The sequence below is a fragment of the Scyliorhinus torazame genome, chromosome 6 (genome assembly GCF_047496885.1).
Source record: "Scyliorhinus torazame isolate Kashiwa2021f chromosome 6, sScyTor2.1, whole genome shotgun sequence".
NCBI lineage: Eukaryota > Metazoa > Chordata > Chondrichthyes > Carcharhiniformes > Scyliorhinidae > Scyliorhinus > Scyliorhinus torazame.
Window position 1 is genome coordinate 23109804 of NC_092712.1, and position 24546 is coordinate 23134349.

At 43.8% G+C, this 24546-nt stretch overlaps 1 protein-coding gene across 1 annotated transcript in view; it reads right to left on the reverse strand.

Annotated features, from left to right (window-relative positions):
- The window catches only part of recql4 (RecQ helicase-like 4), an 84895-nt gene that overhangs the window by 50695 nt on the left and 9654 nt on the right, over positions 1–24546 (reverse strand). Inside the window, exons 2-10 of the mRNA XM_072508015.1 lie at positions 22562–22679; positions 19517–19550; positions 17029–17141; positions 11832–11978; positions 9634–10883; positions 6652–6754; positions 6111–6240; positions 1448–1579; positions 554–706 (exon numbers count right to left, since the gene is read on the reverse strand). Of these exons, the coding sequence (XP_072364116.1) occupies positions 554–706; positions 1448–1579; positions 6111–6240; positions 6652–6754; positions 9634–10883; positions 11832–11978; positions 17029–17141; positions 19517–19550; positions 22562–22645 (2146 nt within the window). The 5' untranslated portion in view covers positions 22646–22679. The remainder of the gene's footprint in view (positions 1–553; positions 707–1447; positions 1580–6110; positions 6241–6651; positions 6755–9633; positions 10884–11831; positions 11979–17028; positions 17142–19516; positions 19551–22561; positions 22680–24546) is intronic.

Sequence of the window (24546 nt, forward strand, 5' to 3'; positions counted from 1 at the left end):
CAAATACTAATAATAATCTTTATTCTCACAAGTAGGCTTACATTAACACTGCAATGAGGTTACTGTGAAAATCCCCTAGTCGCCACATTCTGGGTACACAGAGGGAGAATTCAGAATGTCCAATTCACCTAACAGCACATCTTTGGACTGTGGGAGGAAACGAGCACCCGGAGGAAACCCACGCAGACACGGGGAGAACATGTAGACGTCACACAGACAGTGACCCAAGCTGGGAACCGAACCCGGGTCCCTGGAGCTGTGAAGCAACAGTGCTAACCACTGTGCTACCGTGCCGCCCACCCTTGATTGGAAAAAAATTATAGGGTGTTGTAATGTTTTAAAAAAAAAGTGAAGTGAGGTCATAATCACATCAGCCATGATCTTACTGAGTGGCACAGCAGGCTCGAGGGGCTGAATGGCTCGCTACTCCTATTTATCAGTTTATTATCTGGAAAATATGATCCATTTTCTTGTTTATTCCAGCTTCACATGCTCTTTCTGGTGAAGGAAGTTGACATAGACTGGAGTGGGGGGGGTTTATTGGATGTCATACCTATGACCTTTCCATCCTCTCCCAGCCTATAGAGCGGTTCCATGGGTGGTGGGGCTGCTGGCTGCTCAAACGTGGGACGAACCGTGTTCAGTAGGACTTCAGTAGCAGGCATTGGTTCAAGCGGTTCCCTTGTATCACCTGGAACTGAGATACCTGCAATGAAGGTGGGATAGCCAAGAACATTCTCCTGGTTACAGCAAGAACACAAAATTGAAGCTTTACATTTGTGGGTCACTGATTAAGGATCAGTGTCAGTCAGCAGTCATAAATAGTAATTATAAACATGGAGGAAAACGGTCAATTTTAACTGCGTCCGCCTTGCAAGAAGTTGGCTCATGGTTTACATCCCACCCAGTTTTCATTTCTAATGATACAAGAACATTGGGGGGTAACGCACAGCCTAAATTACAGGCGTGGAGGAGAAACAGGTCCAAACAGGGGTGGACTGGGAAATTGAGACATTGAGGGTGCCACGGTGAATGGCTGCACAGCAGTTATATCAACACCTTCCTCTGCTGGCAAAAATCCCTGCTCCTTTCAGGGGAGTCAGTCTACCCATGAATCCTGGAGAACGTTACCAAGGTTTATCGGTCCTCTCTTATTCCAGCTCGTTTAGCGGGCTTACTTTGTTCCAAACTGTAAGTGGCCAATTAAGAAAATAAACATTTTACTTTTTAGATCCATTATCACTGAATTAGAATCACAGAACTGTAACGGTGCAGAAGGAGGCCATTTGGCTCATTAGTTCAACAGGAGTCCTTTCTTCCAACCCGTACACAAAATGCAGTGTTAGAAAGCTACAAATATCTTCATTTGCAACAACCACTTCATTTACAATTGTTTTCATTGAACATTTTCCTCGATTAGCATTCCCTCATAACAAAAGCCGCTTACTCCTCGCAGTGTCGCACATGGAAGTCAATCGTGCCACCTCTTCCAGAGTTGGTAGTGGAGCAATGTCATTATCTATCACCTCAGATGTTTCCATTTTCTCCTCAGATTCTGCTTTAAACCCAGTGTTATGTCCTGAGGGAAGGAATGATGAACAATGTTGCTGTGCTGTTCAGAGATATGAAAGGATGTTGAGCTTCACTGCTACATCACAGGATCTTTACAGTACAGGAGACCATTCAGCCCATCGAGTCTGCACTGGCTCTCTGGAAGAGCATTCTACTTAGTCCCACTCCCTGCCTTGTCCCAATAACCTTTCACATTCCCTTTTCTCAGATAGCAATACAATTCGCATTTGAATGCCTCGATCGACCCCGCCTCTACCGCCCTCGCAGTAAGTTCATTCCAGACTCCAACTAGCCTCTGGGTGAAAACTTTTTCTCACATCACTGTTACTCCTTTTGCCAATGATTTTGAAACTGGGCCCTCTAATTCTTGATGCTCTGAAGTGGGAACATTTTCTCACTATTTAACTTGTTCAGGCTCCCTAGAGTCTTAAATAACTCTGCCAAATCTCCTTTCAGCCTTTGTTTCGCCAAGGGAAACCGCCCCAATCTATCCTCATAGCTACAGTTGTTTATTCCTGGAATCATTCTGGCGAATCTCCTCTGTACTCTCTCGAATGCCTTCACATCCTTCCTCAGGTATGGTACCCAGATCTGGACGTAGCACTCCAGACAGTAACATTGCTGAATGTCTGTTTTTCGGAGTGGCGATAAAATATAACATTTCAGTTCTGAGATAAGGCATAATAAGTGAGTTAGGGCTAGGGTTAAGGATACTAATGAGTTTTTTGGAAAGGAGTTTGTCATGATGTGCTGGGGAAGGAGTAGGGAGGCTCTTTGGCATTATTGGCTGGAGAGTAACATACAAACATGATTTTGAGTCTCTGCCAGGCAGTCGTCTGAACAGTGAAAGTACACAGAACTGGAGGGAGGACAGTGATAAGTGTCAAGAGGACAAAGGCAATTTAATGCACAGAATGGTGAAGTGATTCATTTTAGTCGGAAGAACAAGGCAACATAAAATAATGGATATCTTATGGATATGCAGGAACAGAGGGATCCGGATGTAGTTGTGCACAAATCACTGAAGATGGTAGAACAGGTTAAGAAAGTAGTTAATGAAGCATACAAGATATCGGACTTTATAAATAGTGAAAGTAAAGTAGTCATAATCTTAGATTGATAGTCCCAGATGACCATGGACTGCTTTCCCCTCAGGAGAGCTGACTGGTGGTGATTTAACCTAAGGGTCACCATACCTCAGGCGAGCAGCAAGGTTGAGGTGGGCTTTCATGAATAACCTCAGCCGGTACAGCTGGCCATGCTCTTCCTCACGAATCAGCTATCCAGCCAACTGAGCTAAACCCGGCCTTTATAAATAAGGGCCGAGTACAAAAGCAAGGAACCTGGATAAACACTGGTTCAGCCTCAACTGGAGTATTGTGCCCAATTCAGTGCACCACACTTCAGGAATAGGGAAGACAAATGGAACATTGGCCTTTATTTCAAAGTGAATGAAGTATAAAAATAAGGAAATCCTGCTAAAACTCTACAAGGAACGAGTTAAATCACACCTGGAATGCTGTGAAGAGTTTGGTCCCCTTATCCAAGGAAAGATATCGGAGGCATTCCAGAGAAGGTTCACTAGGTTGATCCCAGGTGTGGAGGGATTTTCTTATGAGGTGAGGGTGAGTAGGTTGGGTCTGTACTGATTGGAGTTTAGAAGAACGAGAGGCGACCTTATTCAGACATATACAATTCTCAGGAGGCTTGACAGGGTAGATGCTGAGAGAATGTTTCCCCTTATGGGAGAGTCTCGGACCAGAGGGCACAATCTCAGAGTAAGGGGTCACCCATTTAAGGCAGAGATGAGGAGGAATTTCTTCCCTGAGGGTAGTGAATCTGTGGAATTCTTTATCGCAGAGAGTTGTAGACGCTGGGTCGTTAAGTATGTTCAAGGCTGAGAGAGACAGATTTTTAATCAGTAAGGTAATCGAGGGTTATGGGGATAAGGTGGGAAAGTGGAGTTGAGATTATATCAGATCAATGATGATCATTGAATGGCAGAGGGGATCCGGTGGGCCAAATGGCTTACTTCTGCTCCTATGTCTTGTGGTAATAATGTGAAGGCGATAGAGAATCAAAGAATTGTGACAGCACAAGAGGCGGCCAATCGGCCCATCATTTCTGTACCTGCTCTCAGGAGCATTTCACCTAGTGCCTGAGTTTTCCCTATGACATTGCACATGCTTCTCTTCAAATAATGATCAAATTTCCTTTTGAATTGTTTGATTGACCCTGCCTCCACCATATTCGCTCAGCGCATTCTAGACCCTAGCCACTCGCTTTGTGAAAAAGATTTCTCATATCACTTTTCCTTCTTTTGTCAATTACTTTAAATCCGTTCCCTCTCATTTTCAATCCTTTCACGAGTGGGAAGTTTCACCGTCTACTCTGCCAGACCCCGAATGACATTGAATAGCTCTACCAAATCTCCTCGCAGCCTTCTCTTCAAGCAGAACAGACCCAATTTCTCCAATTTATCTTGATAACTGCAATTTCTTATCTCTGCAATCATTCTCAATGAGCTGTTCTCTCAGCCATTCCTGCCAACTTTAATGACACACACCCAGGTCCCTCTGCCCTGTATCCTTTATTTTATATGCTTTCTCCAAGTCCTTCCTACTAAAATGTATCACTCCACATTGGACTTTATCTGCCATAATTAACCCACATTTGTCAATGTGTAGCCATGTAAAATGGCTGCGTTCCGATTAATCTGGCCAAAACCCAGTTTAAAATGGCTAACCTGAAAGACTGCTGGGAAAAGCAGCCAAGAAGACACAAGCAGGCAGCTGCAGACAGGTTTGCATATTCAGCTCTGGGAACGTAGCCCAGATCGATACTCAGGGCTATCAACAGCCCTTCCACCCAGGTATCCGCAGTTTCATTCAGGACTGTTTACACCTAATCAACTCAGACATCCACAGTTAAATCGGCTATCCCCGGGAACAATTGCAACATATTAGCAATTGAATACCGGGCCAGACCTGTCGGCGCCTGCAGTGGCCGAAACAAAGACAGGTGAGCGACTACCTCCCCGATCGAGGAATCGCCTCACCATTGGACACATCGACCCCAGAGACTGGGGACAGAATCCAATCACTTGGGACTCAGGGTCAAGGGCCGCCCCGGGAGGCGGGAAGCCCCTGGGCCCTATAAAAGTGAGGGTCCAAGTTCAGACCTCTCTCTCTCTCCTCTTCGCCTGCTCGAGACCTTCGCAAGAACAGCAACCGGTAGCAGTAAGTTTGAATCCAGCGATCGCTATCCGGTACAGACACCTAGCCACCGACCTGTAGCAGCCTTTTGAATCCCGCGGGCCAGATTTGATTGGACAAGCCATTCGTTTCCCTGACCTGGTGGGCTCTTCCTAAGTTAAGTATTGGCCAGTAGTGATAGGTTTATTGTATAGAATGTAGTATTAGGGTATTAATATTGCTTGTTGTATATAATAAATGACCGTTGTTTTAATCCTTACTAAGCGGTGTGCTGTGTTATTAATCATAACCTAAACTTGAACCACGTGGCGGTATCATAAAGATACCTGGCGACTCATGAGCAAAGGTGACCTAAACAGAGCAAATAGAATAAAGCTAGAAAGAGCAACAAATGTGATAATTAATTCGGTCCTGAATTATAGTTTTGAGAAGCTCCCCCATCATTGAAGCTAAAGTGGCCTCCATGTGTAAATCCCCCTTTTTGGTCCCTAAATGGCCCGACTCCTCCTTTCACCAGCCTTTTTACTATTTATATATGCCTATAGGAGACTTTGGGATTCCCTTGTATGTTAGTTGCCCATCTCTTTTCATATTCCCGCTTTGCTTTCCTCATTTTACTTTTATTATGCTCCCATGTCTAGTTGCTAAGCAGCCTCCTTACCCTCACCTCCCTCTCCCTAGTCAAAACACAATGCATTAGATCCAGGTAAATTTCTATCAAATGTGGTTTACAGATCATATGTCCTCTAGGTACAAGCAAGTAGCTACTGGAGACCCGAGATTAAACATTTCTAAAGAAGACCCATACGAGTCTCAAAACGTGAATTCTATTTTCTCTCTCCACACATACTGCCCGACCTGCTGAGTTTTTTTCAGAATTTCCTGTTTTAATTAAACATCTCGTGTTTGATTTCTATTTAGGCTATTAGAATCACCATTCTCCACTGGGTTCATTGATTCCAGCAGACACAGGATTAGCCACTCCCAACCCATCCCCAACAGGCAGAAGAAAAGTGTGCAGTTTTCTGGTACATCCACAATAGGAGGCCATTAAGATGTCATACGAACAGGAACAGCAGGCCATTCAGCCCCTCGAGCCTGCTCTGTCATTTAATATGGTCATGGCTGATTGGATTGGGGCCTCAATTCCAGATTCCTTCCTATCCGCTATACTCTTTGACTCCCTCATCAATCAAATATTTATCCAACTCAGCTTTAAAAATATTCAACGACCCAGTCTCTATGACTCCCTGGGAAAGTGGTCCACCCCAGTTATGGCCAACCTCGGAAACAGAGGAATCATATGGCGACATGTACACTCACCTTTACCCCTGCAGTTCTTGGCCCAGTGGCCTGTTGCTCCACAGCGGAAACACGTGTCTCCGCTCCTATTAAATCGGCCGCCACCTCCACCAAAACGTTCCCCTTTCATCTGTAATTTCTGCTTCCAGGCCTTTGGGAATCCAGAAAAATGTGCATTAGTGAACCAGAGTAAAACACAACATGCTTGGACTGATACTTTTCTGGCAAAAAGGATGTTTCCCATCAATTATATCACCGAGTAATGGCTCCTTCCCCATTGCAGTGATGTGATTGGCTAAATCTCGGGCAACATTCACACAACCAAAGGTAATGGGTTTTCCCAGAATGAGATCACTGTTGGATGATAACAACAATTATGTCCTTGCCCATTTTACAAACATCTTTCAAGTGCTGTAAACCTGTATTAGTTACAGTCTCGCAAGGAAGACATTTGGAACATAATTTGCATTGTTTCGGGATCACCGCAAAAAGGGAGAAGTTGCTACTTCAACATTCATCAAACGGAATCGGGTTCTGCAGCAACTCCACTTAAATCCAGTACCTGTTTGCGAAGATATGCTCCTCTCAACACCCCACCTTTGACGTGCGATTTCTTCTTTAGGTTGATCCTCACAAAATTTCCATCCTTTTTGGGTGGCACAAGTCTAAAACAGATCAACAAAGACAAACCACGTCAGAGAAGACTGATCAGACAACCAGTGCACAATCTGACTATACCATAAACCTCTCAACCAAAATCCCTTTTCCTCAGTAAGCTTGCACTAATGACATCAGTTATTAATTAATGCCTTGGGATCATCATGTGTAAATGATACAAAACGTGAAGGAGTAATGTCTGCACTGATAACCAACTTCTATTACAAACTTGACTCAAAATGCCATTGTTGTTAATAAAAGTGAGTTATTAATAAAAGTAACCAACAGCAGAAGTGAATTAAGCAGTAAGTTAGGGGGAAGGTTATAATGATCTCCGCATTCACAAACTTGACGTTTGAGTCAAAGAGTTCTAACCCTGTAATCGATTATGATCTCGATCAGCTCATGTATTGCGAATAGACCATTACAGCGCAGTACAGGCCCTTCGGCCCTCGATCTTGCGCTGACCTGTGAAACCACTCTAAAGCCCATCTACACTATTCCCTTATCGTCCATATGTCTGTCCAATGACCATTTGAATGCCCTTCGTGTTGGCGAGTCCACTACTGTTGCAGGCAGGGCATTCCACGCCCTTACTACTCTCCGAGTAAAGAATCTACCTCTGACATCTATCTTATATCTATCTCCCTTCAATTTAAAGCTATGTCCCCTCGTGCTAGACATCACCATCTGAGGAAAAAGGCTCTCACTGTCCACCCTATCCGATCCTCTGATCATCTTGTATGCCTCAATTAAGTCACCTCTTAACCTTCTTCTCTCTAACGAAAACAGCCTCAAGTCCCTCAGCCTTTCCTCATAAGATCTTCCCTCCATACCAGGCAACATTCTGGTAAATCTCCTCTGCACCCTTTCCAATGCTTCCACATCCTTCCTATAATGCGGCGACCAGAATTGCACGCAATACTCCAAATGCGGCCGCACCAGGGTTTTGTACAGCTGCAACATGACCTTATGGCTCCGAAACTCAATCCCTCTACCAATAAAAGCCAACACACCATACGCCTTCTTAACAACCCTCTCAACCTGGGTGGCAACTTTCAGGGATCTATGTACATGGACACCGAGATCTCTCTGTTCATCCACACTGCCAAGAATCTTACCATTAGCCCAGTACTCTGTCTTCCTGTTATTCCTTCCAAAATGAATCACCTCACACTTTTCTGCATTAAACTCCATTTGCCACCTCTCAGCTCAGCGCTGCAGCTTATCTATGTCCCTCTGTAACTTGTAACATCCTTCCGCACTGTCCACAACTCCACCGACTTTAGTGTCATCTGCAAATTTACTCACCCATCCTTCTACGCCCTCCTCCAGGTCATTTATAAAAATGACAAACAGCAGTGGCCCCAAAACAGATCCTTGTGGTACACCACTAGTAACTGGACTCCAGGCTGAACATTTCCCATCAACCACCACCCTTTCTCTTCTTCCAGCTAGCCAATTTCTGATCCAAACTGCTAAATCACCCTGAATCCCATGCCTCCGTATTTTCTGCAGTAGCCTACCGTGGGGAACCTTATCAGAACGCTTTACTGAAATCCATATACACATCAACTGCTTTACCCTCATCCACCTGTTTGGGCACCTTCTCAAAGAACTCTATAAGGTTTGTGAGGCACGACCTACCCTTCACAAAACCGTGTTGACTATCTCTAATCAAATTATTCCTTTCCAGATGATTATACATCCCGTCTCTTATAAACCTTTCCAAGATTTTGCCCACAACAGAAGTAAGGCTCACTGGTCTATAGTTACTGGGGTTGTCTCTACTCCCCTTCTTAAAGTTGGGGACAACATTTGCTATCCTCCAGTCTTCTGGCACTATTCCTGTAGACAAAGATGACTTAAAGATCAAAGCCAAAGGCTCAGCAATCTCCTCCCTAGCTTCCCAGAGAATCCTAGGATAAATCCCATCCGGCCCAGGTGACTTATCTATTTTCACACTTTCCAGAATTGCTAACACCTCCTCCTTATGAACCTCAAGCCCTTCTAGTCTAGTAGCCTGAATCTCAGTATTCTCCTCGACAACACTGTCGTTTTCCTGTGTGAATACAGACAAAAAAATATTCATTTAGCACCTCTCCTATCTCCTCGGACTCCACGCACAACTTCCCACTACTGTCCTTGACTGGCCCTACTCTTACCCTAGTCATTCTTTTATTCCTGACATATCTATAGAAAGCTTTAGGGTTATCCTTGATCCTACCTGCCGAAGACTTCTCATGTCCCCTCCTAGCTCTTCTTAGCTCTCTCTTTAGGTCCTTCCTAGCTAACTTGTAACTCTCGAGCGCCTTAACTGAACCTTCATGTCTCATCTTTACATAAGCCTCCTTCTTTCTCTTGACAAGTGTTTTGACTGCTTTAGTAAACCACGGTTCCCTTGCTCGACCACTTCCTCCCTGCCTGACAGGTACATACTTATCAAGGACACAGTAGCTGTTGACGCAGTAGAATGTCAGTATGATTAGGATTAAAGAAGCATAATTCACAAAGTCTACAACTACAAAAGCATTGAAGAGGCAGATTTAAAGACTACATTCAAAGAGCATTCTCCACCAGCCAGTACACAATAGTATCTCCCCCAACTGGAGCAGGACAAGTGATTGGCCCAGTGGGAGAAATAATAAAACTACAACCAAATGCAGGGTTTTGTTCTAGAGGAATCATAGAATTTACAATGCAGAAGGCCATTCTGCCCATCGAGTCTGCACCGGCTCTTGGAAAGAGCACCCTTCCCTCCCGCACACCTCCACCCTATCCCCATAACCCAGTTACCCCACCCAACACTAATTACGTTTTTTTTTTAAATTAGAAAGCAAATGTGAGTACATCTTTCCCACATAGTGACATCAGTATTCAGACATACCTCACTGCACTGCTTTTCTGGGCCCCTGAACTGAAGCTGTCTTCTTCCACATCTCCATAGAGGTTCTCCCTTGGCATCTCAGGATTTGGTTTTCTCTTGTCTCCATTCACAGCCAGACTGCTCTCATCTCCCACAGCTTTGATAGTTTGCTTCTTCTTGTGTTTCGGAGCTGAGGTAGTGCCCGAAGATTTTGTCGCTTTTCTTCGTTTTTTAGCATTGCCTTGGAGGTCTTCACAAGCTTCGGCACTCTCCACGCCTGCTGTCGATTTTCTCCGTCTCTTTTTGCTGCTTATTTGGATATCTTGTGAACCTTTCCCAGGATTCAGCACTTCAATAAACTGTTCACAATCAGCCGTTATCCCATTAAACTCTGCTTTATTAGAAGTCTCTGGTGAAGAATCTTGGACATAAGAACTTCTCTCTTCTGTGGTCAATGAATTGGTGTTTAATTGGCACTCCAGTCTATGTTTTGTTACATTTTGTACTTTCCCCGTGCTACGTTTTTTTTGGCAAGTATGAACATCCTGGAAACAATCATCCTCTGATTCTGCAGGATTTTCAGGATTGGCTACATAACTAGTGGAGACTAATGGCTCATTATATTCAGCTTTTAAAGAGACGTCACCACACAATGACAGCATATCATCAGCTGAGGTAGAAGTTCTACTCAGTGAACAAGGCCTTTTATTGACTGTTGGAAAGGCATCACCTTGATGCAGAGGCTTCTCACTGGCTACCTGTGTCGTGTCATTGAAGACGAGGGGTTTGTCATTGGCTTGTAATGTAGAGTCGTTGAAAGACAGCGGGTTCCCTTCAGGTGAAAGTTTCCTACAATCAGAATTAAGTTCACATGTCGCACCACTTTGCCCAGTGGCTAGGGATGAACTTCTGCCCGGCAACTCTGCATATGGTTGTATTCTCTCCTGGCACCTGTCCAACCAGCCAAGATCAATCGAGGATATTCTCCTGGCCACACTCTGCTGCAATTGTTGTAATTTATTTACAGATCGGAGAGTCCATGGCTGGGCTCGGAGCACCTTTGATGGAGAAATACCCTTCACGATTGGGTGCAGAAATCCCAGTTCATCAGCCCCACCACGAGAGTCTTTGGCTGCAGGCTGCAGATCGTCAGAAATTTTGGAGGTGACAGGATTTGTTCCACTAACTTGGTCGACTCCCCTTTCCTTGAACCCCTTGGACATCTGTGGCGTTCTTGGAGTCGATGATTTACGGAGAGAAATTGGCCTTTCCTTTCAAAAAAATAAATTGAATACTGCTATTGCGGTGTTTTTTTAAAAATTGAAAACATTTAAAATCAAGCGACGAAGATGATTAAGAATCTTTTAAAGTAAAACACTGATGTCACAGCTCCCATACTCAGCATTGTTATACATCCATTTAATAAGGTAGAAACACGCCAAATGGCCCATTAAATCTGTGCTGTCTTTCTTTCATAAGTCACCCAATTCAAATGCCACTCTTCTTCCCTCCCTAACCCGCTCATGTTCCTCTTCTTCAAGCAACTATTTAATTCCCCTTTAAAATAATTTGTGGACTCTGCATCAGTTTGTGACAGAAAATTCCACATTCCAACCACCCTCCTCGTAAAGATAGCTTTTCGAACTTCCCTTTTGATTCTGTATTCGGAGGGTCTGATATCAGCCATGCTACCAGGTTAACAGCATCTGTCACCAAACTGTTCTACAGAGGCAGCCCGAGAACAATTGTGACTGAAGTAGGTGCCCTCCTTAGTGAGGCAGGCTGTGTGGCATGAGGCGATGCCTCCATATCTGTCCAGCAGTCCAGAATAGAAAGTGTGCAGCTGTAGATATTAAAACAAGGCTGGGTTTGGACTGGATTGAAGTAAGCTCCCAACATTTACTGTTGAAAAATGAAAATTGCTTATTGTCACAAGTAGGCTTCAAATGAAGTTACTGTGAAAAGCCCCTAGTTCCACATTCCGGCGCCTGTTCGGGGAGGCTGGTACGGGAATTGAACCGTGCTGCTGGCCTGCCTTGGTCTGCTTTAAAAGCCAGCGATTTAGCCCAGTGTGCTAAACCAGCACACTGAGGATTAGGTAACTATCGGCGAGGTAAGGCTGGGAGTGTGGGGTCTCAGAATCATACCCAAACAATAAGTCAACACCTTAAAGTTGGGTGGGGATGGAGAGTGAGACGAAGAAAAGTGGCAACACTTGCCTTTCCTGATGTTCCAAGTTTCTCCTTTAATTTCATTCCGTAGTACTGGGCCGATGCTTTGAGAGCACTATGCTCCTTTACCATGAGCTTCAGAACATTCCTGTTCTGACGATTAAGATGTGATCCCCAAATGTCACATTCCGCAATCTGGAAACAGAAATCAGCTGATTATATTTTTTTCTAAACCAAATTCCCTCCTCTGCTGCAAATATGACCAACTGTCTGGTGCAAAAATGTGCATCAACAGGCAGTGGGAGGCTTAATCGGCCAAACATTGACAGAACATTTTCAGATTGTTATTACTCTAATACCCAATGATAAGGTTATAAATCATATCTTAACTGGGAACCTTCATTATTAAAATTTGATAAATTTGGTAGTCAAGTGAAGTCGCCAGGTGACGGAGGGACTAAATCTCATGCTGACTTATTCTATCTTTTTTTTTTTTAAAAAAGAGCACCCAATTATTTTTTTCTAATTAAAGGGTAATAAATGTGGCCAAACCACCTAACCTGAACATCTTTGGGTGGTGGGGGTGAAACCCACGCAGTCACAGCGAGAATGTGCAAACTCTACACAGACAGTGACCCAGGGCCGGGATCGAACCCGGGTCCTCAGCACCGTAGGCAGCAGGGCTAACTACTGCGCCACCGTGCTGCCCTCAAGCTGACTTATTCAATGTCCATTTGGTTCTTTCAGGTTAGAATTCCACTACCCTTTGTGTAAAATGGCATGGCTCCAATTCTAAAAAAAGCTATCCCTATGGTTCTACATTTCCCCACTAGAGCAAATACTTTCTATCTACCCCATTAACTCCTTTAGTTACATGTCTACATAAGAACACAACTCCAAAAAGCTGTAGGAACATAGCACGAACAACAGGAGTTGGCCATTCAGCCCCTCAATGGCTTATCTGATTATGGCCTCAACTTCAATTTCCTGTATGTCCCCCATAACGCTCGACTTCCTCGTCCTCAGAAATCTGTCCAGCTCAGCCTTCAATACATTCAAATGACACAGCCTTCCCTGCTCTCTGGGGAAGGAGAATTCCACAGGCCACTAACGGCAAGAAATTCTTCCTCATCTCAGTCTTCAATGTGAGACCTCATATTTTTAAGCTGTGCCCCCTAGTTCTATACTTCCCCAGGTGAGGAAAATTCCTCAGTGTCTGCCCTGTCATGCCCACTTAAGAGTCTTATATGCTTTAATAAGACCACGTATCTTCTAAACGCCAATGAGTACAGCTCCAACCTGCTTAATCTTTCCTCACAAGACAAGCTCCACACTCTAGGAATTAACCTAGTGAACCTTCTCTGAACTGCTTCTATAATATCGAAGGAAATAGAAGGAGTCGGCCATTCAGCCCACTCCACAATTCAGTAAGTTTATGGCTGATCTGCTGTGGCCGTAACTTCACGTTTCTAACCTGTCCCCCATAACCCTCAACTCCACTTCACTTTTCTTGCCTGTCCCCCATGAAAATGAAATGAAAATCACTTGTCACAAGTAGGCTTCAAATGAAGTTACTGTGAAAAGCCCCTAATCGCCACATTCCGGCTCCTGTTCAGGGAGGCTGGTACGGGAATTGAACCATGCTGCTGGCCTGCCTTGGTCTGCTTTCAAAGCCAGCGATTTAGCCATGTGATAAACCAGCCCCAATAACCCTCCATAACCCTCAACTCCCTGGTCAATCAAGATTCTAACTCGGCCTTGAATATATTCAATGACCCAGCCTCCACTGCTCTCTGAGGAAGAGAATTTTAAAGCCTGAAATCCCTCAGAAGAAATTCCTCTTCATCTTAAATGGGGGGCCCCTAACTTTTAAACCGTGTCTCCTAGTTCTAAATTCCCTCAATGCAACTATGTCCCTCCTGAAGTAGTGACCAAAACTGTACTTAGTACTCCAGGTGAGGTCGCATCAAATGCCCTGAACAGTTGTAGCAAGACGTCTGTACTTTTATACATCAATCCCTTGCAATGAAGGCCAACATTCCATCGGTCTTCCTAATTATTCGCGAAACCTGCATGTCGGACGTTTTTCAATTCATGTATATGAATACCCAGATCCCCCTCTGTACTGCAGTATTCTGCAGTCTCCCTCCATTTAAATAATATTCTGCTTTTCTAACCTTCCTGTCAAAGTGGTTAACCTCACATGTTCCCACATTATACACAAACTGCCATTTGTCCATTCACTTAACCTATCTATGTCCCTTTGCAGAGTCTGTACTCTTCACAATGTACTTTCCTCCCTATCTTATCAGCAAAGGATCAAAAGTACGATTGCAAAATTTGATGACAAAGATAAGTAGGATAGTAAGATGCAAGACATGGGGAGGCCACAAAGGAATATTGGTTAAGTGAATAGGCAAAGACCTGACAGACAAGGAGAGTATAATGTGGGAAAGTATGAAATTTTCCATTTTGGCAGGAAGAATAAAAATCACACGATGTAACTGGTGAGATTGTAGAGCTCTGCAACGCAGAGATCCTACTGCATAAATCACAGGTTAGTTAGTATGCAGATACCGCAAGTAATTAGGAAAGCTAACGGAACGATCATTTATTGAGGGGAATTGAAAATTAAAATGAAAATCGCTTATTGTCACAAGTAGGCTTCAATGAAGTTACTGTGAAAAGCCCCTAGTCGCCACATTCCGGCACCTGTTTGGGGAGGCCGTTACGGGAATTGATTACAAAAAGTAGAGAGGTTATGCTGTAGTATTGGTGAGACCACATCTGGAATACAGTGTACAGAGATGGCATCCTTACTTAAAGGAGGATGTGAATACATTGGAAGCAGTTCAGAGAAGGATTATCAAACTAATGCCTGAAATGGGTAGGTTGCCTCAGGAGGAAAGGTTGGATAGGTTAGGCTTGTACCCGCTGGAGTTTAGAGGAGTAAGAGGTGACTTGATTGGAATATACAAGATCCTGAGGGACCTTGACAGGATGGATGTGGAAAAAGACGTTTGCTCGAGAGAGAGAGAGAGAGAGAGAGAGAGAGAGAGAGAGAGAGAGAATCTAGTGCTGGTGGGCACTGTTTAAACTAAGGGGTCACCAGTTTAGGGCAGAGATTAGGGAAAATGTTTTTTCAGCGTATTGAGTCTTTGAAACTCTTCCTCAAAAGGTGGTGGAATCACCTTTGAATATTTTTAAGGTAGAGCTAGTTGGATTTTTGATAAGCAAGGGGGCAAAACGTAATCGGGGTAGGTGAGAATGTGGAGTTGAGGTTACAAACCGATCTGCCGCGATCATATCTAACGGTGGAATAGTCTACACCTGCCCCAAATTCATATATTCAGATGGACATAAAAGTTACTAAAAATCACACAACACTGCAATTATTAGGCATGATCAATTGATTCACTTCAGCTCGTGCAACAAATGATGACCTAGCCAGCGACACCCACATCCATGAATGAATAAAAATATCAGCGTGGTCAGATGTCACAGCCCACCTTGCTACTCTGTGTCCAAGTGACATAAGAACATAAGAACTAGGAGCAGGAGTAGGCCATCTGGCCCCTCGAGCCTGCTCCGCCATTTAATGAGATCATGGCTGATCTTTGTGGACTCAGCTCCACTCTCCGGCCCGTACACCATATCCCCGAATCCCTTTATTCTTTAGAAAGGCATCGATCTTTTTCTTAAAAACGTTTAAAGAAGGAGCCTCAACTGCTTCACTGGGCAAGGAATTCCAGAGATTCACAACCCTTTGGGTGAAGAAGTTCCTCCTACACTCCGTCCTAAATCTACCTCCCCTTATTTTGAGGCTATGCCCCCTAGTTCTGCTTTCCCCGACCAGTGGAAACAACCTGCCCGCATCTATCCTATCTATTCCCTTCGTAATTTTATATCTCAATAAAATCCCCCCGCATCCTTCTAAACTCCAATGAGTACAGTCCCAGTCTACTCAACCTCTCGTCATAATCTAATCCCCTCAACTCTGGGATCAACCTAGTGAATCTCCTCTGCACTCCCTCCAGTGCCAATATGTCCTTTCTCAGGTAAGGAGACCAAAACTGAACACAATACTCCAGATGCGGCCTCACCAACACCTTATACAATTGCAGCATAACCTCCCTAGTCTTGAACTCCATCGCTCTAGCAATGAAAGCCAAAACTCGATTAGCCTTCTTAATCACCTGTTGCACCTGCACACCAACTTTTTGCGACTCGTGCACCAGCACACCCAGGTCCCTCTGCACAGCAGCATTTTTTAACATCTTACCGTTTAAATAATAATCCATTCTGCTGTTATTCCTCCCAAAATGGATAGCCTCACACTTGGCAACATTGAATTCCATCTGCCAGACCCTAGCCCATTCACCTAACCTATCCAAATCCTTCTGCAGACTTCCGGTATCCTCTGCACTTTTTGCTTTACCACTCATCTTAGTGTCATCTGCAAACTTTGACACATTGCACTTGGTCCCCAACTCCAAATCGTCTATGTAAATTGTGAACAACTGCGGGCCCAACACTGATCCTTGAGGGACCCCACTAGTTACAGGTTGCCAACCAGAGAAACACCCATTTATCCCCACTCTCTGCTTTCTGTTAGTTAACCAATCCTCTACCCATGCTACCACTTTACCCTCAATGCCATGCATCTTTAGTTTATGCAGCAACCTTTTGTGTGGCACCTTGTCAAAAGCTTTCTGTAAATCCAGATATACCACATCCATTGGCTACCCGTTATCTACTGCACTGGTAACGTCCTCAAAATTCTACCAAATTAGTCAGACACGACCTACCCTTTGTGAACCCATGCTGCGTCTGCCCAATGGGACAATTTCCCTCCAGGTGCCCCGCTATTTCCTCCTTAATGATAGATTCCAGCATTTTCCCTACAACCGAAGTTAAGCTTACCGGCCTATAATTACCCGCTTTCTGCCGACCTTCTTTTTTAAACAGTGGTGTCACGTTTGCTACTTTCCAATCCTCTGGGACCACCCCAGAGTCTAGTGAATTTTGATAAATTATCACGAGTGCGTTTACAATTTCCCTAGCCATCTCTTTTAACACTCTGGGATGCATTCCATCAGAATGGGACCAGATAGAATGAGACAGAGCATTGCGACTAAGAGGTCTTGATCATCACTGTAGTCAATTCCATCAAGAAAATTCTAAACAGAAGAAAAATTAGGCAAAGAGTCAGAGAAAACCAACATAATTCAGAAACTAGACTCACCTTCTCCTCATCTTGGTTAGTTTTTCTCCCAGAATCTAAATGTGCACTTTGATTGTTCTCTGCATTATGTCCTTCTCTATTTTGCTTGATAGCTCTGTACTCTCTGTACAATTCTGAGAATTCAGAAAGTATTCATGATCAGTACGGCCAGCGGTATAAATCTATATGGACGATGGAATTAGTTTACCAAACAAGTTCAATCCAATCAGACAGTATCCACTGGATACTTTTCTTTCAGTTCCAGTCTCTGGCCCATTATCCAGGCGAGAAAGAAACTGGATGTTTAGATCCTCATTAAATGCACACTACAATTATTAAAATGAACAAATGAGACAAACTGTCATCTGGAAAAATTGAGACGATTTTTGAAAGGACCCAATTATTGTGTTAGGATTTCTAGAAAGTCAATTAATTGGTGAATGGACTTGTGGCATGTATGAGCCACACAAAGCAGGAAACCCAGAGGTCAATTTCATGACTTTTATTAAGCAGGTTTTCTGCAGCAAAGAGCGAGAGTCCAGATGGCTATGTTACTTTCCCAGTGCCAGGGATCAGGATATTTGCTCCTCCACCCACTCGCATCTCTCCCTTCGTCTCTACTTCCAGTTTTGAAACCACCATTCACAGGGTTATCACCCCATGTTCAACTTCTCCAATGTTATCCCTTGTTGACTTTACTGCTTTTACCTTTCAAACACCAAATCATCCAACCAGTCTTCAGCCACACTAAAGCCCACATTTGCATCATGCCTATCCATGCCAGGCTTTGATAGTTTCCCTTTGGAAAGGCCTTTGATAAGGTGCCTCACGGGAGACTGCTGAGTAAAATAAGGGCCCATGGTATTCGAGGCAAGGTACTAACATGGATTGCTGATTGGCTGTCAGGCAGAAGGCAGAGAGTTGGGATAAAAGGCTCTTTTTCGGAATGGCAACCGGTGACGAGTGGTGTCCTGCAGGGTTCAGTGTTGGGGCCACAGCTGTTCTCTTTATATATTAACGATCTAGATGACGGGACTGGGGGCATTCTGGCTAAATTTGCCGATGATACAAAGATAGGTGGGGAGGCTGCAGAAAGATTTAGACAGTTTAGGAGAGTGGTCCAAGAAATGGCTGATGAAATTCAACGTGGGCAAGTGCGAGGATTTGCACTTTAGAAAAAAGAATAGAGGCATGGACTATTTTCTAAACGGTGACAAAATTAATGCTGAAGTGCAAAGAGACTTGGGAGTCCTAGTCCAGGATTCTCTAAAGGTAAACATGCAGGCTGAGTCCGTAATTAAGAAAGCAAATGCAATGTTGTCATTTATCTCAAGAGCCTTGGAATAAAAAAGCAGGGATGTACTTCTGAAGCTTTATAAAGCATTAGTTAGGCCCCATTTAGAATACTGTGAGCAATTTTGGGCCCATCACCTCAGGAAGGACATACTGGCACTGGAGCAGGTCCAGCGGAGATTCACACGGATGATCCCAGGAATGGTAGGCCTAACATACGATGAACGTCTGAGGATCCTGGGATTATAGTCATTGGAGTTTAGGAGGTTGAGGGGAGATCTAATAGAAACTTACAAGATAATGAATGGCTTAGATAGGGTGGACGTAGGGAAGTTGTTTCCATTAGCAGGGGAGACTAGGACCCGGGGGCACAGCCTTAGAATGAAAGGGAGTCACTTTAGAACAGAGATGAGGAGAAATTTCTTCAGCCAGAGAGTGGTGGGTCTGTGGAATTCATTGCCACAGAGGGCGATGGAGGCCGGGGTGTTGAGTGTCTTTAAGACAGAAGTTGATAAATTCTTGATTTCTCGAGGAATTAAGGGCTATGGAGAGAGAGCGGGTAAATGGAGTAGAAATCAGCCATGATTGAATGGTGGAGTGGACTCGATGGACCGAATGGCCTTACTCCCGCTCCTATGTCTTATGGTCTTATATCAGAGTCAAGATCCACTCTTCCATTCGCATGATCTCACCCGTCTCTACCTCTAGCCCCATGTGAACACCCTTTGGTCCTCCAACACGGTCTACTTTTTCTCCCCTTATTCCCTGTGCTCCAACATCAGTGGCTCGAAGATACTCCAGCTTTCTCCCTGGAATTCTGTATTTGCCTTACAACTTTTTAAACATCTCCTCCTCAACTTTCTCCCATTCTCTTTGTGGCCCAACGTCTACAGGGTCAGGTTTATCTCTGGTTTATACCTCTACTGAGCAGCACATTCACGTTATTGTATATGAGCAACACAATACATTAATGAGGAGTTATGCTTTGTGACAAAAACCAAGAGGTCAGAATAACACTTGAACCAGAAGAAATTGGAAAGATCTGCAAGGAGAAATATTGCAGATGCCATTTTCATGAAATGTGCGCTGTGCGCATCCTCCAGCATCCCCAGAGCAAAAAGAAAAGGATTCCATTTATTCTCCGCCCTCCATCCATCCATTCCCAAAAACCTCTGCATTGAGGAAACAGCACGTAGTCCTTTCATTCGTGACTTACTTTGAGTCTTCTCTGAAGCACTGGCCACATCCACCTGAATGAGGGAAAAATTAAGGAATAGTAAGTTTTTCTGTCTCGACACAGAACCATGCTTGTTTCTCACAGCGCTCCACAAAATTTAAAAGACTCGAATTTAGAATATTTGATGACCTATGGCTACTTGAAGCTATGGTCACATTAGCTGGACACATCATTCTGCAGCATCATAGCAAAGTACCAACAATCATACAGAGTCAAAGGTTTGAAATATCATGAATGGTCTGTACATTTTCAGACCACTTCAAGTTACTTAGTGACCAGTGATGTAGATAAGTGTAAAAACTTTTAATTAAAACAAATAATAATAAAAATAATCATTACTGTCACAAGTAGGTTTACATTAACACGGCAATGAAGTTACTGTGAAAAGCCCCAAGTCGCCACATCCCGCCTCCTGTTCGGGTTCAAAGAGGGAGAATTCAGAATGTCCAATTCACCTAACAAGCACATCTTTTGGGACTTGTGGGAGGAAACCGTAGCAGACATGGGGAGAACGTGCGGACTCCGCACAGACAGTGACCCAAGCCGGGAATCGAACCTGGGACCCTGGTGCTGTGAAGCCACAGTGTTAACCACTTGTGCTACCGTGCTGCCCAATAAAAAGGTGGAATTCAAATTAAACAGTATTAAGCTTGAGGAAACAATACAGGGGTTAAGTCACTAGAACAGTACATATGTGCGGCCTGAAAGGACAAATTGGATGCACAACTAATGATGCATCTTAGAATCAAAAGTAATTTGAAGTTGTATCTGGCTCTGGTGAGACAGAATGTGAAGTTCTGTACTCCGCTTTGGTCTCCATATAACAATGTGATGGGAGAGTATTTCAAGAAAGTTCCAAGACAGACTCCTAAACTTGAGAAGGGAGAGTTATGCAGAAAGATTGCATACCTTGGAACATCACCTTCTTCAAAATGGAAAATATGGGCAACAATATTTGAGAAAATCTTTACAAGTGGTCTGGTTTAGCTCACTTGGCTAGACAGCTGGTTCGTAATGCAGTGCGAGGCCAACAGTGTGGGTTCAATTCCCGTACCAGCTGAGGTTATTCATGAAGGCCCCACCTTCTCAACCTCGCCCCTTGCCCGAGGTGTGGTGACCCTCAGGTTTAATCACCGCCAGTCAGCTCTCCCCCTCAAAGAGGAAAGCGGCCTATGGTCATCTGGGACTATGGCGACTTTACCTTTCCTACAGATGAAGTAGATCAAGAGCATAGATTTGAAGAACTGAGGACATATTCAGTGCTAAGGGTTTCAAAAATTAAGTCGGACAGCAAATTATAAGTTCATACATTCATAGGATATGGGAGCAGAATTAGGCCATTTGGACCATCGGGTCTGCTCCGCCATTGGATCATGGCTGATCTCATCTTGGTCTTAACTCCACCATCCTGCCCATTCTCCATAACCCATTATCAATTACAAATCTGTCTAACTCCTCCTTAAATTTATTCACTGTCCCAGCATCCACCGCACTCCGAGTTAGCGAATTCCACAGATTCACACCCCTTTAGGAGTAGTTTGTCCTCTTATTCTAAGACTATGACCTCGCATTCTAGAATGTCCCACAAGAGGAAGCATTCACTCCACGTCTACTTCATCCATACCTTATACCTCAGTTTGATCTCCCCTCATCCTTCTAAACTCGAGTATAGGACTAAACTGTTCAGTCTCTTCATACAACCAAGCCCTCAACTCTGGGATCAACTGAGTGAACCTGGTCTGAACTGCCTCCAATGCCGCTACAACTTTCCTCAAATAAGGGGACCACAACTGTGCACAATACACCAGCTACAACTTCATTACAGTGTTAGTGTAAGCCTATTTGTGACACTAATAAAGATTATTAGGTGCGCTCTCACCAATGCCTTGTACAGTTGCAACAACACTTCCTTACCTTTATACTCTAGTCCTTTAGCTATAAATGACAACATTTCATTCACTTTCTTTATTGTCTGCTGTACCTGCATGCTACGTTTCTGTGACTCTTGAACCCCAGAGTCCTCTGCAATGGAGCACCCGTTCTGGGTCAATGGAAGCAAGGAAAAGAAGTTGGGGTGGGATTAGAAACTATGGCAGGTTTTAAAAGATGACTTGAGCTCTGGTTAATAAATAGTATAAGGACCAACAGTTGTGAACTCACATTAAGCTCTTGGGGCTAAAAGGATATGGGGGGGGGGGGGGGGGGGGTAGGAAGAAGATGGGATCAGGGTATTGAACGTGATGATCAGCCATGATCATAATGAATGGCAGAGTAGGCCCAAAGGGCCAGGTGGCCTCCTCCTGCTTCTATTTCCTATGTTTCTAAGAATATGATAAGTGGAAGAGAAGGGTTAGAGAGTCCAGTGATCTACTATCCAAAATATAACTTATTTATCCCAAAGAAATTGACTGAGGGTATCTTAAAAAAGCAACTCTTTACCACCACCCCTCCCCGGAGGGTACGTATCCGACTGAAGATCCTTTTTTGCTTCCTGGCTAGTTGCAGTCAAGAAATTTGTCCCCATCCCCCCAAATTACGATTGGTTAATGGTTTGTCACCTAAACAGACCAAGGGAAAATGCTACGTCCGGGCGGATAACCGGTTGTCACCGAAAATAATTCCAAGTGCGAGTGGTTAACCAGTTGTCCTGACAAAGAGCATTGGTTAATGAGTTGCCACTCTGACTTGTGCCTGCCCTTTGGCCTCAACAAGCTGTGGCCCACTCCCATGTTCCCTTCGTCTGTGGCGGGCAGGGGGAGCTCCTGGGCCGGGTACAGAACAGTGAATACAATTCAAAAGATACTTCCCTGGTTGTGAAGGACTGGGGGACTTTGTGAGGATATGCAAATCCACGCAAATTATTTTTGAACGTCCAACGGCTTAATCATCAGGCGATTTACTTTACTTGCCATGGGCTAATGCTTACTGGAGGTTGAGAAGACAGTGACTATAGGAGAGCTGCCAGCTTAATCAGTTGAATAGCTTTTCAAAACTGTGACACTGGATTTGGGGTTCAGCGCTTACCTTAGTTGGCTTCCGTTTGTGTTCCTGAAAAAACAAAGTCTCCCACTCCTTCAGCACAAGTTTTAATTCATTGTATCGATCCATTTCCCAACAGCTGACTGCACTGGTTCCTCTCAATCTTTCATGTTTCAATAGGGGAGGAGAAAACAACACAAAAAAGCCAGTTGATTAAATGCAATTGGGAGATTCAGAAGTGTAAAACGACACATTTAGCAGAAGCTAATTAAAATAATTCTTTATTATGGTCCCAGACCCGACCAACATTTGCTAGGATACTGGATAGGAATCCCAGTCACTTTTTTTTTTAATTTGCAAAACTGAGGAAAGGATACTTTACTCCAGGAGTGATTCCACGCACAAATATGGGATATGGTATATTATGTTATGGGCGAGGTGTTTTCAAAACCCCAAAATGTATCATGGAGTTCAACCAACCTCTCCCTTTAATGGATTTGTTGCTTTTCCGAGCACGCGGCTTTTCCCGAGGTGTTTATTCCATGAACTCAACTTAACACCCCTTACTTCAAAGATAACTCAGAAAATATTGCAACAGTAAATACTTCCTTAAAATGTTCCTTCAAACTTCCAAGAGACTTAACATCTTTAAACAGTATCACATCAGGTTAAAGGATATATATATTTTCTGTAGAATGGCAGAGATATATTAGCTTGGGTGACTTCAGCTTCAGCACCTTGCTTTCTTCATGCAGCTCTCTGGAAACCCACAGACTCACCCACAGATTCACCCACGCTGCTTTCTCAAACCTGGCTTTCTCCCTTCAAGCAAATCACAGCAAACCAGAACTTCTCAAGCTGCTGTCTCAAACTGGCTTTCTACTTTTAAACTGCTCTCAGCAAAACCAGCCAAGCACTTTTTAGCTGCTCTCAGCAAAACCAGCCAGGCACTTTTTAAACTAACTGCAAAATGGCTGAGCTGAGCTCCACCCACTCTATGACATCACTGTTTTCTTGAAGGTACTTTGCTTAAACATCCAGTTCTTAAAGGCACTCTCGCATGACAATTAAAACAAACATTAACACAGTCTTAAACTACCTTATCACAGCAAAACATAGCTTACAATTACCAGTTAAACAATGCTCAACAATAAAATGAAGCACTAACTCCTAACTAATACCTCAGCAAAACCCATCACCGGTCAAAAACCACTTTTAAATAAAGTTAGCACACACAGGATTACTTTCTGGCCTCTGGAAAAAGAGAGTTCTTCGAAAGACTGCTTGAAGAGAGAGAGAGAGATCCTGTCAGATCAATTCTGAATCTGACAGCCTTCTGCAGAAGCTGCAGTTCAGTTTACAGCTAATCTAAAACCGACTGCTTGTACAAGTCCAGGCTCCTCCCATTAATTACTCCCATGACCTACTTATTTAAGTTTATACACAATGTCTATAATTATAAATAAACAGAACAAAAACCCATTAAGCCTTTTCCTTGCAAACATACGCATCGCCTGAAAGAAAGATGTTCTCATTTTTACAACATCTTAACTGCACCTTCTGCAGCCTCAAAGTCGGCAGTTTAAAACAGGATTTTTAAAACTGTTACTGCGGCAGGTATCTTTACACCCTAACCCAGGCATATAAAACATTTACTGCAACAAATACATTGAATACAATATATAAACCAATTTCTTACATTCACCACGCCATTCACAATTCACATTAACAATGGCAGCGTGGGGATATGTACAGGCTGCATATTCTTACAGACGATAGAGCTTTGCAGATTTAGCTGATTGGTGGCATAGTGGATAGTGAAGGTGGTTACATAAGATTGCAAAAGGATCCTGAGCAATTGGGCCAATGAATGGCAGATGGCGTTTAATTTGGATAAATGTGAGGTGCATTTTGGTAGATCGAATCAGGGCAGGACCTACTCAGTTAATGGTAGGGAGTTGGGGGGGGGGGGGGGGGGAGTTACAGAACAAATAGGTCTAGAGGTACAGGTTCATAGCTCCTTGAAGGTG